This window comes from Oratosquilla oratoria, chromosome 11 (genome assembly GCF_046742065.1).
Source record: "Oratosquilla oratoria isolate Oo_2021 chromosome 11, ASM4674206v1, whole genome shotgun sequence".
Lineage (NCBI taxonomy): Eukaryota > Metazoa > Arthropoda > Malacostraca > Stomatopoda > Squillidae > Oratosquilla > Oratosquilla oratoria.
In genome coordinates, this window is record NC_134787.1 from 43,725,062 (window position 1) to 43,743,598 (window position 18,537).

Here is an 18,537-nt window from a genome sequence, read left to right on the forward strand (position 1 = left end):
ACACGTTGAAGCCAAACTTTACTGTTGAAGAACTAAAGAAAAAATAAATGTTTTAAGAACAAGTTATAATCGGGAATACAAAGCGATCGAGAACAAAAAGAAGTCTGGAGCATCAACGGATGATATTCCCGAACCTTCTCTGTGGTACTACAAGGATCTCTCTTTTATTAAAGATCAAATCGAAGTTTCTTGGGACGTACTAAATTCTGCAAAAAATCAAAGCTCTCTTGATCCATTCTAATAAAGTTCTTATAGTCTTCTGGTTCCTTTTCGCGCAGAACGTTGAGTAAATGCTCATGAGTGAAGCGGTTTCTCATTTTGTACCACTCCTTTGACCAGCGTCCTTTCCTCTTTTCTTGTTTTTTCCGCTTGAGGACAACTAGAGTCAAAGCAAGAAAAGCCACATCTGTATTGGAAACCATTACGCAACACTTTATGAAAGACCTGCCTACTCAAACACTCAACTAAGACTGGTTTTTGATAAAACAGATTGAAGGTTTGCTTGATCGTCTAGGGCCTGCTGTACGCTTGAGTCAACCAATTGACAGCAGAGCTTGATCAATCAGCTTGATCGTCTAGGGCCTGCTTTAAACAGTTGGAGCCTGTACAGAGATGTTGGACTGGAGAAATTTTGGGTTTAAGGAATATGGATTATCATCACATGTTAAAAAATCTGGAACTGTACTTAGCTCAGGCACGATATTATTGAGTATTGGCAAGCCTTTCATTGAAATAATACAATTAATAGAGATTGTCTATTTTACGTCCATTATGAAATACCACAAGGGGCCATGAATTTAAAATTGCATATGCCAGAGCTCATTTGGAAATATGTAGTGGGTTATTTAGTCTAAAATACATAGAGTTATGGAATTTCATGCCTGTTGAGGTCGTCACTTGTGGTAAGATAGAGGATTTTTAGCGCAAACTAGATATTCATCTTGGTGAAAGATTATATAGATATGTGACTTGATTTGATCATCTGCCAGTTACAATTTAGTATGTTTTTTATGCCGCTAGGATGCACATTCCAGCCTTCTGTAGCCTAGTATATTGAGACTAACTTGTTACTAATTATATATGTAAGGGGGGGGGGGCTGGTGCATCAGCGGAGTACGACTTCTTTGACGTACACATTGTTTGATGCTGGGGCGGGAAGCCCATCAGGTAAAAGAATCAGTAGACCAATGTATGTAAACTGTTTTGTTTCGATGTCCTCTCAATCCCGAAATGAATTGTCTCTTATCCCACATTAGCCAAGAAAAATTCTCTAACAGTACAGATCCAAATCCATAAATCTATTATTATAGGGAAAATATGACATGCCTTCAATTTGACGTGTCCAGCTACAATGCACAGGCTAAAGTAATCTGAGATCTTCTTTGTATTCAGTATTTCAAACACAAGACAATTCATTGACTGGTCTGATGTGTGTTCTTAGGAGCTTGGACATGAAATGTATAAATCTACATAAGGTACATTTTAGGAAGTATGCCACAAGTCCAGATGCTTTGTTTACAATTGATCTTATGTGTAGATGAAAACACAATGTTGTGTCAACCAACACTCCCAAGTCTTTATGTGAGGACACTGTAGGCTAACTATGATTTGGTTCCTTAAGTAGTAATCTGATGGACAGTCAATATTTTGCCAAGGTACACTCCTTCGTTGAAATATTAATACAATACATTTATTCTTGTTTAATTATAATCCCCATGAACTGGCTACTGAGCCTATACTGTTTATATCAGTTTGACAGAATGAAGTTCCCAGAGCTAAGGTGACCAGTACAGCACTTGAAAATTTTAGATAAATTTTAAGTCGTCGGCAAATATTCTACATTTATTATCCATAAATACTGGAGGATGATTGATGTAGATTAGAGAAAGTAGGGGCCCAAACAGAGATCACTGTGGCACCACTCTCAACAGGCCTGGGGCTACTTTTCATCCCTGGAACTAAAACAAACATATTTCTACAATCTTCACCAGAGAAAACGTACGATTCATCCTAACACCGGAACTCCGTATTATAAACGTGGCAATTATGGAAGAGCATATATATATATATATATATATATATATATATATATATATATATATATATATATATATATATATATATATATATATATATATAATGATAAAATTAAAACCATGAAAACACATAAGTCTCTTGACCTTGGCCACCCCAATTTGCAGATTTGGTGTATCTAAGTATCTATAAAAATATTCTTGGCCAGGGGGGCGGGGTCCATGGTACTTTGGGGACACCTGTGGGCAGTGGCGCGGTGTAAAGATGCCGGAGTCTTTTGCTGCTAAGAAACGAAGACAGAGACATTTTTGAAAATGGGTGATAAACACTAAGAAGATAATTAAAAAAGTAGTGTTGAAAAACTGTAATCAACTTCAGATGTTGAAATCAGAGCATAGTACAATGTTTCCAGAATTTTACGAGGAGGATCGGCGGGGCGCCCCCAGGAGGATCGGCGAGGGCGCTCCCAGGGGGAGCGGCGGGGCGCCCCCAGCAGGAGGAGCGGCGGGGCGCCCCCAGGAGGAGCGGCGTGGCGCCCCCAGGAGGATCGGCGGGGCTCCCCCAGGAGGATCGGCCGGTTGCCCCCAGGAGGAGCGGCGGGGCGCCCCAAGGAGGATCGGCCGGGCGCCCCCAGAAGGATCGGCGGGGCGCCCACCAGCTGGAGCGGCGGGGCGCCCCCAGAAGGATCGGCGGGGCGCCCCCAAGAGGATCGGCGGGGCGCCCCCAGAGGATCGGCGGGGCGCCCCCAGGAGGATCGACGGGGCGCCCCCAGGAGGAACGGCGGGGCGCCCCCAGCACGAGCGGCGGGGCGCCCCCAGGAGGATCGGCGGGGTGCCCCCTGGAGGAACGGCGGGGCGCCCCCAGCACGAGCGGCGGGGCGCCCCCAGGAAGCAGCGAGCAGCGCGAGCAGCGCCGCAGGCCAAGTACCCCTGGCGTAGCCAGGGCCGGCGCAGCCGGGTGCTTGTAAAAGAAAAAAAAAAAAAAAAAAGTGGACGGAAAGCTTGACATATGCAGGTTGATGATGGACAGGATGTATTTGATTATTGGGTGGTTCTGTAATATGAATGTCATATATCAGTGAAGAAGTACAGTTAGTCACCTAAGGAGTTGTGTAAACATCTCTTGAATGTCTCGATAGTACAGATAGTTCACATAATCCGGAAAGACATTCCAAAGGTCGATGGACCTTATACTGAAAAAACTGCGCATTTGATCATTTTATTCCTGTGGTCCCCTAATATGGGTGACTGGAAAAGTGATGAAGAGATGATGGAATAGGGAGATGATGGACTGGTTATGGAAGAGCTTCCAGTATTCAATGAGGCCATCTCTTTACAGCCCGCCATGTGCTCACAGAATCAGCTGACGAGATTGCACCACCTCTTGTCATCCTCTTCAACAAAAGCCTAGACATAGGAGGTGGGGTGGAGGTAATTCCTGAAGCAGTATATTATATATATATATATATATATATATATATATATATATATATATATATATATATATATATATATATTATTCAAAACAGGCATTTTCGTTTTTCAAAGGCATAATCCCCTCGAAATTAGTCAAGATCTAAATTCTGTATGACGACATGAATTAGCCAATCATATTCCAGCACTGCCGTCGAGTTGCCAATAGCCCATTTTCACTCAAATAATTCCAATATTTCGTATTATTTCTCCAAAACAACAGTATGCATAAGCATGGCATTTTTTTTACTCTATCAATTAGATAGTAAACATCGTTTTGGCAAGACAAAAACTAAATGTAATGATTATGCTTTTACCCTAAGCTAAAAAAAAAATCATGAAACAATGCGCAAGAATACGGCAGTGTAAGGGTTAATGTTGTGAGACGCTGAGAAGAGGTGAGGGGAGGACTACTCCTAATATATATATATATATATATATGTATATACATATATATATATGTATATATATATATATATGTATAATATATATATATATATATATATTAGCAGTATTTCACAGAAACACATGAAAATTATGTATATGTATAGATACACAAACCGGACAAAACTAGTGTGCAAAAACTATATACGAAGTTAAGAGCAAACTAGACACTGCGAGATACAAAGACGGGGCACCACGAGCATCGCTCCCCTTCCCGTAAGATCCAACTAGGTAAATACTAGGTACATACATGCATATATATATATATATGTATATATATATATATATATATATATATATATATATATATATTATATAATTAAAAATAAACTTCACTCAATTTGGAACTTTAGTCAGTTTTTGGCCGAGCCAACAGAATTGATCGAGGTACTATGTTTCCCGACATTTTGAAGAATGGGCGTATAAGATATTGTCTTCGCGTTCTTCTTCTTCTTCCTCACGTTCTTCTTCGCGTTTTTCTTCGCGTTCTTCTTTGCGTTCTTCTTCGCGTTCTTCTTCGCGTTCTTCTTCGCGTTCTTCTTCGCATTCTTCTTCTCATTCTACTTCGTGTTCTTCTTCGCGTTCTTCTTCGTGTTCTTCTTCGCGTTCTTCTTCCTCGCGCTCTTCTTCGCGTTCTTCTTCGCGTTCTTCTTCGTCCTGGGGAACTTTTGTCAGTTTTTGGCCGAGCCAACAGAATTGATCGAGGTACTATGTTTCCCGACATTTTGAAGAATGGGCGTATAAGATATTGTCTTCTTCTTCTTCTTCGCGTTCTTCTTCGCGTTCTTATTTGCGTTCTTATTCGCGTTCTTCTTCGCGTTCTTCTTACTTGCGTTCTTCTTCGCATTCTTCTTCTCATTCTACTTCGTGTTCTTCTTCGCGTTCTTCTTCGTGTTCTTCTTCGCGTTCTTCTTCGTGTTCTTCTTCCTCGCGTTCTTCTTCGCGTTCTTCTTCGTGCTGGTGATCCCGTGTTGGGGTTTCGCCCCGAAGCCGAGGCCGAAGGGGAAAACGAGGGATTTGACCGCGGAAAGCTGCGGCCGTAGGCCGCTGTTTGCGCAGCCAAGCCCCCGGCCGAGCCAACAGAATTGATCGAGGTACTATGTTTCCCGACATTTTGAAGAATGGGCGTATAAGATATTGTCCCGTGGCCTTAAAGATGAACATATGGAATTATTTCCAAAATTGTACAAAAACATAAAAAGATTAAAACCTAAAATAGTTATGATAAATGATTTCCAACGTACATTTCGAAAGTTTGGTGAGCTATTAAAGGACAATCCTGATTACAAATATTCTGGCTCAAGGGAAGAGTATCTTAGTTTACCAGCTAAACTGCGAGCGAAGCGAGTTCCTAGCGCCGCAGGCCAAAGCGGTGACGTTAGTCACCACCGAAGGTCGCTTGTATATACATATATATATATATATATATATATATATATATATATATATATATATATATATATATATATAAACAGTATTTCACAGAAACGCATGAAAATTATTTTGAGAAAAAACACTGGTAAATGAGAAATGTAGTCCGAACGTTTTCGTCTATTTAAGACATCTTCTGGGAATACAGTATGTACAGACACACACACACACACACACACACACACACACACACACACACACACACAATATATATATATATATATATATATATATATATATATATATATATATATATATATATATATATATATATATACTACATAGATAAAGACATTGTAAGGAACGTGGAATGTTAAACCACACGAACCTGAGAGTAATACATACAAGTGGTGTACTCAGCTCAAGGTCTCAATGATAGACAAAATGTTACACAGGCCGGGAGGAATAAAATCCAACAACTTTCTTTGATATGAAATTATCAAGTCTTTACATACCTGAATTTAGACTTTTTTTTTTAATCAAAAGTGTGTTTTATGTGGTTTGATACAATGATGTTCCTTTCAATCAAGGAAGTGCAAGAAGTTGTTTTATTTACATCATTCCAGTCCATTGAATGATTATATTTATGGTCCCTCACATGGACAAAAATACCACTGGACATTTGCCCACTTCTCACGCTGTATTTGTGTTGACTAATTTTATGCCTGTATGTCTTTACAAGTTTGGCCAATGTATTTTTTGAATTGCAGACAAGGAATGGAGTACACACATCCTTCAGTATTTTATGGTGACTTTTTATTGGGATGTTTTTAGCAGCACTGTTGTTCTTAAAGATTACATTTATATCAAGTTCCTTGGGGATTCTGGGTAGTTTTATCATGCTCTGATGAAAGAGAAGCACTAGGAAGTTCTTTTTACAAAACTAATATTTCTCCAGTGAGCTGTTATGGTAAGATTTGATGGCTACATTGTGGGATTTGTGTGCTAAATGCTTTGGATATTTCAGATCTGATGCTCACCTCATCATTGAAAACCTCATGACTGCAGATTCTATGCGCTCTGAGGAACGTAGAACTGAAAACGGAAAGCTTATTTTTTCATGGTGAGCCGAGTAGTAATGAACATAAGACAGAACATTAGTATGTTTTCTAAAAACATCATATTTAAAATATCTTCCGCTGCTGTGCAGTAAAATGTCTAAAATTGGTAACCTCTTGTCTATTTCTGTCAGGTTTCTCTCAGGTTTGTGTGGTTTAACTTTCCACATTCCTTACAATGTCTTTATCTTTGTAGTATATATTGTATGTCTCTGTATCTCGCATACAGTATTTTCTGAAGATGTCTTAGACCAGGGGTTCTTAACCTTTTTTCTCCAATTCCCCACTTCGTGAGCCAACTCTCCATTTCCCACCACAGCATCGGTCTTTGACAAATTCGATTTTAACCCATGCAGTGTTTAGTACGTAAATATACGCTTTGCTTTTTTGTGCCATTTTACGGCCCTTAATTCTTGTTTGCATATATTAGATTTTTAACTAACAGTTATCACATTCCCCACTTGGCAACTCCGCCATTCCCCACCAGTGGGGAATTCCCCACAGGTTATGAACCACTGTCTTAGACGAAAACGTTCGGACTACATTTCTCATTTAGGCCTACCAGTGTTTTTTTTTCTGCAAACACACACACACACACATTATATATATATATATATATATATATATATATATATATATATATAATGTGTGTGTGTGATATGTTTGTGTATGTGCGCTAATCTGTGGCGCATATTCACAAAAATTCCTTTTTGAAGTACAGATGATCAAGTACATACGTGTCTCTAAACCTACAGTCAACTTTTTATGGGACAATTCGTTTACCTGAACACATCCTACAACCTAGATGAATCACCTTTTAATTGGGAAAATCCCAACTCCCTTGGAGTAGACGTCGTGTATGAGGACAGTGTAGCCTGCAGTGCCGAAAGCAATATTCTTGCCCAGAGCCATTATCAATGGTTCTGCGAAATCTAGATTGATCCCATTCATCCACTGCCCACCATCCTAGATACCGTGAATTTTGAAGACCCAGTGACAACCTTTGGCAGCAATGCCTCTCTTCTTTTTCTGTGCATGGAGTAATCCGTGTGAATTAAGATCAAACAAAACAACGGCGTAGCCACCTACGCTGCCACTAACAGAGACACAGATACTGGCGTATGAAAAACGACGCTCTGCTTATCGGAAACCAGGCTTTATCAGTTCAGCAGTGTTTACTTACTGGTTGGGATACTTTATGTTTTTAATTAATGTAGATTTTAGAATCACTATTTTTCCTACACACGTAAAATATCATAACGATGCAACATATTGTTCTGTTTTCATACAGATACATTCTCACGTGTTAAACAATGAGTAGTTTGGCCTTAATGGACCACTGCAGGACAAGTGTATCTCCTGGGGGACGATACAGGTTCTGTATCTATCATGGTGGCTTAATTCGGTTTGGTAAGGTTCTCTGTATGGTGAAAAGTGCTACATTGTGAAGTTTCTTTGGTATATTCGAATGACTGGTTGTGAATGAAGTCTGCAATCATTGTTACCAGCTCGATCATACTGATTAGGTGCTAGCATATATATGCGACACTGGTTTACCGCACCTCTGATGTCCCCCGTTGTGGAGAGAGGTTCAAAAGCCATGAAAGTGCTTTCCACTTACCGGGGATCGAACCAGGACCTTTCGCGTTCTGAGGCAGGAACGTAAGTAATACAGTGGCTTAAATCTAAGTCAATCGGTAGCTGATTCGAACACAGTCTATAATCTATCTATGGATACCACTTCCTCAACAAACTAGTAAATTAAATCTGATGTTTAAGTAATCGCAAGTTTATGTGAATGTGATTTTTTAAACAAGACTAGCCTTAGCGCCCATCCCCCATCTGCACACACATACGAATGCACACCTCATTCTCAGTATCAATAATATGAGGGGTTACTACAGTTCCAAACAACTGCTCCAGAAAGGAAGTGAGCTACAAAATGGAGTAGAACCCCGTATATGATCTACCCAAAGTCCAAAAACCACATCAGCTACAAAGAGATGCAATGTACGAGACCTTTCGTTCGGTTGAAGAAACGAAGATTAGCCAAATGAATTTTAAAACTTCAAACTTTTATATCTAACTGTATTGTTTTTACACACACCACTTTCTCATCTAACTCGTTCCAAATGCCTATTACTCTGTGGGGAAAGTTGTTCTTTTTCAGATCTCTTCCATAACTGTCTTGATTTTCTTTCCGTGTCCTCTTGTATTTCTATTAACCCATTTTATTAGATCCTCTCTTATCAATAGTTTCTATGCCTTTCATGATTCCATAAATAGTTATCAAGTCTCCTCTCTCTCTTCTTTGCTCTAATGTCTGTAGCTCAAGTTTTGCTAGTCTCTCTTCAAATGACAGTTCTGAGAGTGTTAGTGTCAATTTTGTAATTGCTCTTTGTATTCTTTCAAGTTTTGTTACACATTTTTTTGTACTTGGTGACCATGTCGTCGTTGCATATTCCCATCTTGGTCTTATCAAAGTGACTAGTATTTTCTTCACCATTTCTTCATCCAGGTATGTAAATGCCACTTTGATTGTTCTTATCTACTATAATAAAGTAGTAGCCTCTGTCTGTCTGTTTGTTTGTTTGTTTGTTTGTTTGTTCACAAACTCCTAGGGTTTTGCAGATAGACCCCCATAACCATATATATTCTGATACCCTGTCCCTCCAGGTACTCGGATAACTATATTTCATTAAAAAAATATTTTTTTAGGGTTAAGGGTTAAAGTTAGGTGGGTTATGGTTAGGTGAGTGATTATTCACGAACTACTCCTAGGTTTTTGCATATAGACCCCTGCAACCATATATTTTGGTTAGGGTTAAGGGTTAAAGTTAGGTGGGTTATGGTTAGGTGAGTGATTATTCACGAACTACTCCTAGGTTTTTGCATATAGACCCCTACAACCATATATATTTTGAAACATTATAACTCGAGGTACTTGAAAAACTATCTTTCATTTGTCTGTCTGTCTGTTTTTTAAGGAAATTCTCCTAGGGTTTTGCATATCATAACCATATATATTATAACTCATAACCATATATATTCTGATACCCTATCACTTCAGGTACTTAGATAACTATATTTCATTTTCAAAAAAATATGTATTTTGGTTAGGGTTAAGGGTTAAAGTTAGATGGGGTATGGTTGGTTAGAGATTATTCACGAACTCCTAGGTTTTTGCAGATAGATCCCTATAACCATATAATTCTGAAACCTTATAACCCAAGGTACTTGGATCACTACCTTTCATTTGTCTGCCAATTTGTTTGCTTGTTTATTTGTTTGTTTGTATGTTCACGAACTCCTCCAAGGGTTTTGCAGATAGACCCCCATAACCATATATATTCTGATACCCTGTCACTCCAGGTACTTAGATAACTATGTTTCATTTAAAAAAATATTTTGGTTAGGGTTAAGGGTTAAAGAAAGGTAGGGTATGGTTAGGTTGGGGATGATTCATGAACTCGTAGCAACGCGCGGGTAATTTGGCTAGTTAGATTATAAGTTTCTCCAAAAATTTTGTTTGTATGTTTCTTAGGGGACATATTATTCATAATAATGACTTCCAGGTCCTTCTCGTTTTCTACTTTTTTTATTTCTTCTTCTCCCAATTTATATGATCCCACTATTTTTTTTTTCTTTTTTGCTTCTTCCAAATTCCATTATACTACACTTCTTAATATTGAATTCCATCTCCCACTTCCTACTCCATTCCCATACTTTCTTGAGATCACTCTGTAGCGATTTTCAGTGTTCACTTTTTTCAACAATTTTGCATCATCCGCAAAGAAGCTCATATAACTTTCAATTCCTTTATCCATATCATTAATATATATAGCAAACATTATTGGGGCCAGAACTGTTCCTTGTGGAACACCACTTATCACTTCATCCCAATTAGAGTGTTTGTCTCTTATCACTACTCTCATTTTTCTTTCATGCAAGAAGTCTTCCATCCACTTCAGCAGTTTGTCCTGTATTCCTCCTGCAGTTTCTAATTTCTTAAGCAACTTCTTATGTGGCACCTTATCAAAAGCTTTTTTTCAGGTCTAGAAATGCACAATCAGCCCATCCATCTCTTCCTTGTATTACATCTATTAGTCTTGAATAGAAACACTTGCCTTGGATTTAGTACGATGTTTTTTTTCCTAATGCCTTACCTACTTTTGATAATTCTTTCACAAATTAATGTATTACATCTATTAGTCTTGAATAGAAACACTTGCCTTGGATTCAGTACGTTTTTTTTTTTCAAATGCCTTACCCATACTTTTGATCATTTTTTCTCAAATTTTTGCTATCGTACTTGTTAGAGAGACCGGTCTATAGTTAGTAGGGTCTTCCTTGTTTCCCCCTATATATAGGCTATGTATTTTGTCTGTTAGTTCATTCCTGCATTCTCTCAAAATCCAGTTTGCTATTTCATCTGGTCCATGTGATTTTCTGACATCGAGATTACTCAAGTGTTTCATTATTTCATTCCTTGATATTTCTATCTCTTTCATAGGGAGACTTTCTCCTCCCATTCGATATCTCTAGGTTACATGTTCTCCCTTGTAATTTGTAAACACGGATTTAAAATGCTTGTTCATAATTTCTGCCATTTCTATTTCCTCTGTGTATTCAACTCCTCCTTGTCGTAGTTTCTCTAAATCTTGTTTGTTTTTAACTTTGTTGTTTACAAATCTGCAAAATAGTTTTGGTTGATCTTTACATTTTTCTATGACATCTTTTTCGTATTTTCTCTTTTCTTCTCTGCACACTTGTACATATTTATTTCTATAACTAGTATATGTTTTCCCATTTTATCCAAGCTTTATCTCTTTTGTCTTTTAACTCCCTACATCTTTTGTTGTACCAGCAATTTGCATATTCTTTTTCTTGCTTTTGTCTTGGAACATACTTTTCCACTCCTTTATAAATCTTTATCAAAATGTTCCATTTCTCTTCTACTGTTGTTTCCTCCTTGTGTATTCCTTCCCAGTCTGTTTTTTGAAAGAATTCTCTTATTTTATATATTTTTTCATACATCAATCTTCCCTCTCTATATTGTTTATTTTGTTCGTGTATTTCTCTCATTTAGTTCCAGTTCAACCAATATGTGGTCACTTTTACTTATTGATGTCTTATATTCAATCTTGTCCACTATTTCAGGTTCTGATGTGATTATTAGGTCCAATCTCGATGGTTCTTCCTCATTTCTATACCTTATTCTCTTGAATCCATCGCGTCATTGTATGTTCTATAATCATATCAAGTAGTACATTTCCCCATGGGTCGTCTCCACCTTTCACTGCCATCTCTTCCCAGCAGATTTCTTTACAATTAAAGTCGCCCATCATAAATATTCTTCCTCCATCTTCCATTATCTTATCTAGTGTTATCCTTGTGTCTTCTAACATACTTTTATGTTCTCTCTCTTCCCACGAGGCCGTTTTAGCAGGCACATAATTTACTACAAACTTCCTGCTCTTCCCATCCTTGTCCTCCACCTCCATCATAATAATCTGTACTGTATTCTTTCCATATGTGACATTCTTCACATTGACATCCTTCTTAGTCAGGAACATAACTCCACCCCTTTGTTTTATCTCTCTGTTTCTGATCCAATAATTATATGCACCATGTCCTACATTGTTGGGTGGTAGTGGACCTTTCAATTTTGTCTCTACGATTCCCATTATGTCCGGTTCTTTTTCCTTCAGATAATCATTCAGTTCGTTCAAGCCTGTTATTAAGCCATCTATATTTGTGTAAGACACTTTTAATTTTCTGCTACTTTCATTGTGTTTTCCGTTTCCCTTCTGTTTTCTCTGCTATGAACCATTTTCTTACTTTCATATTCACTACTCTTCAATAGAATTTCTCTTTTTCTGACTCTGTTCTTTTCTCGTTTTTTCCTCAGCTTCAAGTCTTTTTGTTTTCTTTTCCTCTCTTTCCTCTTTATTCATTTCTCTTTTTATCCATACCTTTTTATATTGCTCACTGACTGCTAGTTTCCCTCTTTTGACTAAGATATTCTCTGCTGTCGTTTGTGACCTGAATTTAACCTTAATTGGTCTGGTCTTATCTGTATTGTATTTCCCGAGCCTATACATTTCTTCTATTTGTTTCCCTATTTCTGGTTCATCTTCTTGAACTACTTCTAATATATTATTTACTTTTTCCTTTTCCTCATTCATTCTTGTGGTCCTATTTTGATTACACTTCTCTTCCATTTCCTAATATAATTATACGTTTGTTTGTTTTTTATCTGCTAAGTCTCTTACTATATTCTCCTTCTCCCTCATCACTTTAATAACTGTGTCCTTAGTTTGTTCTTTCATCTGCTGTTCCATTATACCTCTAAATTCCATTTTATTGTTCTCTTGTACTTTTTTCCAACCACTTACCTCTTTTGCTATGGACTCTTTATTTTCTTTATTATTCCTCTTTAATTCCTCATTCTCTTCCTTTACTTCTCTTAACTGTCTTTTTAATTCTTCTATTTCTTTAGTTAGATTTTGATTCTCTTTCCTTAGTTCTTCCAGTTTATCAACTTTCTCGGCAACTAGAGTTAATTGGTCAAACCTAACCTCCCATTCTTCGTTCATTTTTTTAGTTTCTCCTCTAGATTTACTAGTCGGGGGAGGTTGTCACCTCCTCCCTCATTAAATCCATAAAAACAGTTATCTTCTCTTTCCATTGAGCTGCTATTATCTATATTTCTGCTCTTGACACCTCTGCTTCCTTGTTGTTCGTCTGTGTATTCTGCTTCTCCTAAGATCCGGGGCCCGTTCGTCCCCTTCCTCATTTCCTTCCATTTTCCTCAGTAATCCCTCCCCTTCTCCTTTTTCTTCACCTTCCCACTACACCACGAGTTTTCCCCTTCCCTATTAATACAACACAGGTACTTCCTTGCCGTTGTGATCCTCGTAATTTTGAAGATTTCACCGGAGTCCAGACTTCGCTGCCACCCCGACCGACGTGTGTGTGTGTGTGTGTGTGCGTGTGCGAGCGCGCACGCGGGAGCGTGTGCCAAAATATTTTCCCCTTCATTAGAGGGGTGGCTGAATCAAAGTTCCCAATTAATCAAATATGCAAATACAGAATTCTTTCTCCGCTGGTCCATCTGACTTCGGGTAGCCTATAGGTCGGAGTTTCCTCATTCCTCTGCGAGTGATTTCGCGTTTCGTCCACAATATTTTGACGCTGCTGTTGTCCGTGCATTCTATATTCACTTCTGATTATTGAAAACTATATCGTAGAAAGTTAGATTAGATTAAGTTAGGTTAGATTAGTGTAGTAGTTCCGAAGTAGGAAGATCCAATGTTGGGGAAGGAACCGTTACAAAAATAATTACTTTGCATGGTTTATATATCGTGAAGGGAAAATGTAAAAACTTAAAGTGATATTAGAAAATGTAATTTTCTTGTAATAGGCTCAGATTTTTTGTTATTGTGGCAGCAGACTGGAAGTGAGCATTAAGGGAGAGCGACTGGAGGAAGTGGATAGTTTTAGATACTTGGGTGCAAATGTGGCAGGAAAAGGGGGAGTGAAGGTGGAGGTAGAATGTAGATTGAGAGAAGCGAGTAAATGCCTTGGTGGATTAAAAAGTGTAATGAGGAATAGACATTTGGGAATGGATGCTTAGAGGAGACTGTGTGAAGGGGTGATTGTGCCAACAGCACTGTATGGAGCAGAAACATGGAACATAAGAGAGGAAGAGAGAAGGAGTTTGAATGTGTTTGAGATGAGGTGTCTGAGAAGTATGATGGGGTTACTAGGCTAGACAGAGTGAGAAATGAGGAGGTGAGGAGGAGAACAGGGGTGGAAAGGGAGTTGGGAGATAGGGTTGATGAAAGAGTATTAGGATGGTTTGGACACATGGAAAGAATGAGTGAAGAAAGACTAGTAAAAGAGGTATGGAAGGCAGATGTGGAGGGAGTGAACATGAGGGGACGTCCTAGGATGAGGTGGATGGATGGGGTGAAGGGGGCTTTGGGGAAGAGGGGAATGTCTGTTGAGGAAGGACGGGAGAGGACAGAAGACAGGGGTGAATGGAGAATGGTTGTATATGGATGATGTTGTGATGTATGGGGTGGAATGGACGGGGGGATGGGGGGTGAGGTAGTATGAGTGAGCAAAATTTGACGCAGTCCGAAGGGATTTCTCCCCGTCTTCTCCTTTTATGCATGGGGGGGACGGAGAGGGGGGTCGCCGATTTAATGAAGAGGCCTTACTGTGGATATGCTGTGTCTTGCGACACTGCCTCTGACCCAGGGCAGTGGACAAGGTGCAGGGATGACCCGTCATCCAGGTGCTAAGATAAGAGGGAGGGTGGAGGGGTGTGGAGTGTATTCAGGGATGGAATGGGTGGGAATTATTTTATGCCTTTTCCTTTTTGGCTACCCCCCTTGTAAGGGGAAAAAAGCCTTGGTATATGTATGTATGTATGTATGTGAAAAATATGTATGATCGTCATTAAAGAAGACCACAATGGAAAAAAATATCGTGTTTTTTTTTTGTGCCATCCTCACCATTTCTAAACATTGTAATTTTATGTGTATATTGCAAAATAAAAAGCAAAACAAAACAGGATTATCACCATGGCAGTGGCGGATCCATTGGGTGGCTGAGGGGGCTGAAGCCCCATCATTGTAGAGGTCGAGAAACTTGCCACGTGTAGGCTACATCGGTACATGACAGAAAGCAGTGCTACAGTGGCAGATATATTCAACACATCGCTGAGGATCTTTATAATGTAAGACCAAGTATTATTTTTTGCCCAATATTCTGAAAAAATAAAATAAAGAAAAAATATGTACTTCAGTTTATATTAATAATAATCGTATCCATGCTTCAAAGTACATTTTTTAGCGTCATCTATATTGACAAAATTCAGGTAACAGGCACCCAGTGGCGGATCCAGGATAAAAATTTTGGGGGGGGGCTTACCTGAATTCCTTCCTCTGAGTAGTCTGATGTATCAGAAGTCTGTGGTATACTTAACTTAATAATGTTTTTCAGATTTTTCTGTATTTTAGACATATATAAAAGAATGTATATTCGTTTTATATTGTTACACGCTTGTGCTAGTCAATGATAAGGCACTGGCACGCGTATACTCTCGCATAGAGAGAAATTATTGCAGGATCCGTGTGTAGTGTTAGTGCACATGGACAACACAACACAAAACAATCATATAGGTGACAATAAAGGTATGTTAAACGGCCAACGAACGTGGTATATCTCCTTTCTATCCCTTTTCAGCGCAACTGAGACACAACCCTGGCAACCCTACAACACGCGCAGCACAAAACAGATAAATTGAATTAAACAAATGCCAAACACAGCACAATTCCGCCCAAATACCGCACACATGCTGTCAGTTTATTTAACCCCCGGACCTGGCAAAACATCAGAAAGTACTAGAATTGATTAAATGTCATCCTTACAATGATTCATGGAAGAACAAATTTGGGGGGGGGGGTTCAACCCCCTCCCCCTGGATCCGCGCCTGCAGACACCCCCTTAAAGTGTCATCTACCTCTCCAAAATTCACGTTAGCACACACCCTCCTCCTCCTGGATCCGCTACTGCATCGAGGCTGCACGCAGTGCTTCCACTTTTAGGGTAATTACCCTATTTTAGGGTAATCAAGCCTATGCTGGGGTAGAGTTTAGGGTAATGTTTTTTTTAGGGTAATTGGGCAAATTTTGGGGTACAAATAGAGAATCTAGGGCAATCAGACACATTCACATTCCTTTAGAACAAAACCAATTTAGAATATATTTTTTTTCGACATTGACAAATAACGAATATATATGATGGACAGGTATGATAATGTTCTGTCCAGTAACTCCTTGGCCCTTTAAAATTGTGGAGCTTATTCCTAAATCTCTTGTGGATGTAATTAATGCTTTACCACAATTAACAAAATTTGTAGTCAAGCAAAAACTAGATGATGAGTGGAGATCTCACTATTTAGTAGATGGGTTATCTAAACATATGTCTTGTGATGAGTACAGGAACATGGTTTTCAACAAAAGAAATGCAGCTGGAATTATCTGCTTTCCCAACCTAAAAACTGTAATCAGTAGCTTACTGTCGCTGCCCTTTACAAATGCATCTGTTGAAAGTTTTTTTAGCAAACTAAATTTAACCAAAACATCCCAGAGGAACAGTCTGAAAAATGAAACAATCTGTGGGCTCATGCACGCAATTCACCGCACGAAGAACAACAATGCAAAAGCAAACACCTTAATTATCGGCTGAAAGAAACCTGCACAGCGAAGCTATAGCGATAATCCCATACCACACTCCTGGTCATATGGCCATTTCCCGAAGGTTGAGTGTGGTTTGAATTTTCCGCCAAAATCATCGGAAATTTAAAATTCCCGGCTCTGTGCAGGCATGCGCATTGTCGACCCCACCTCCCCCTCCCTATTCCCTCCCTTCTTACCCGGCTAGCTCGAGCCGGACGTCGCGTCACTTAGCATCGCGGAACCAGACGAGTCGGTCACTCCACAACCCACCTTCTTTTCATGCCGGTAAGTCTGGTTCCTGCTCGTGCTCGTGTGTTCTCGTAGGGAGCCCTACCTGTTCTCCTGCAGTTTTTCCCCTTCGGTGTTGTGTCCAGACACCTTTGGGACACCCCTTCTATGATTATCATTATTCTATTTTCAGACCAAACGCTTGTGTGTGGAATCCGGCTGCACAGCCAGGATCTCGTCAGACGGCCACCACGACCTCTGCTCCCGCCATGCCCCTTGTTTCTCACAAGCTGGCTTTAACCCCCTAGCCTGCGTTGTGTGCAAAGCGCGGGTTGAGGAGATTCGTGCTGCTCCTCCCAAAACCCGTTCCAAGCTAGCCGCCCTCGAACTTCTTCGGGAGGCATGGCGCAGAGCTCGGAAATTGAAATCCGCTGACGACCCCCCCCCCCTGGTGTGGGCGGATCCGGCGTTAGGCGTGGAATTGGGCCTCGTTCGCCCTCGCCATCCGTCTCCCTATGTCTCCGAGACTTCCGTTGGTGGACAACCTGGGCCTCTCGGAGTACAAGGGGACGAGTCTGATGTTACGGAGTATGGTGTCCCCGAGCGTCCTCAGGCCTCTCGGCAGCCCCATACATCCGACCATCAAGGGTCCTTAAAACCCTTACGGCTTGCTTTGTCAAGCACCCCCACGAACTCGTCTTCCTCCCTAGTTCACTCACGTGAACCCGGCAGGAAATCTCGCTCGAAAAAGAGGTCTGCCTCACCGAGGTCCAGGACGCTCAGCTTGTCCCCACCCTCCACAGCCTCTCCCCCCAACTCTCTCTCTGTCACGTGGGTCACGTGACGAGACTTGGAAGACTGTCGGCGCGGACGCATCATCCACTGATCACGTGACGAGACTTGGGAGGCTGCTGGCGCGGACGCCTAATCATCCGTCGACCACGTGATTTGGCGAGACGAGGCTTGGTGGCGGTGGTGACCCAGCACACCTGGCAGAGCCGAGAGGTGGCGTCAGGTCATCTTGGGGGCAGTGTTGCCAACTGTCCCTACGAGGTCTACTGCTGTGCGCATGCGCACAGCCATGCCCACCCACTCTCCCTCACCCTCCCGGATGTATAAGAGGACATCAGGACGGAAGGAGAAAGCAGACACCTTACGGCCGCCTGCCGTTGAGGGCGGACCCCCCCCCCTCCCCTCCCAGTTCCACGGAGGGAGGGCTCGGGACAGAAGTGCACACACCTTACGGCCGCCTGCCGTTGAGGGCGGACCCCCCCCCCCCTCCCCTCCCAGTTCCACGGAGGGAGGGCGCCGGGACAAAAGGAGTCCACGAGGGACCAGGAGACACGCTACTACGGCCGTCTGCCGTTGAGGGCGGACCCCCCCCCCTCCCCTCCCAGTTCCACGGAGGGAGGGCCCGGGACAGTAGGAGACCACGAGGAGCAGGACCAAGAAGGAGACCAGGAAGGAGACGTACGCCCGTCCACGTTAGGACATCAATGGGGATTCGTCTGGAGGGAGACTACGCAGAGCCGAGGAGTGGTAGTATACATTTTGTTCTTATATATATTTTATGTGTTTCAGATGGTTTAGTTGTGCTCTTGTTATCCAATAAAAACA

At 40.8% G+C, this 18,537-nt stretch overlaps 2 protein-coding genes across 2 annotated transcripts in view; one reads left to right on the top strand and one right to left on the bottom strand.

The window, feature by feature from the left end:
- The window catches only part of LOC143029766 (uncharacterized), a 55,948-nt gene extending 48,358 nt beyond the window's left edge, over positions 1 to 7,590 (bottom strand). The window contains exon 1 of the mRNA XM_076192681.1: positions 7,254 to 7,590. The gene's annotated coding sequence lies outside the window, so the exon portion shown is untranslated. The remainder of the gene's footprint in view (positions 1 to 7,253) is intronic.
- Positions 7,591 to 16,942: 9,352 nt separating this feature from the next.
- Positions 16,943 to 17,764, top strand: LOC143030033 (uncharacterized). The gene is made up of 2 exons (XM_076193238.1): positions 16,943 to 16,977; positions 17,114 to 17,764. The coding sequence occupies exons 1-2, from the start codon at positions 16,972 to 16,974 to the stop codon at positions 17,762 to 17,764; spliced, it is 657 nt and encodes a 218-aa protein (XP_076049353.1). The 5' UTR covers positions 16,943 to 16,971.
- Positions 17,765 to 18,537: the final 773 nt, after the last annotated feature.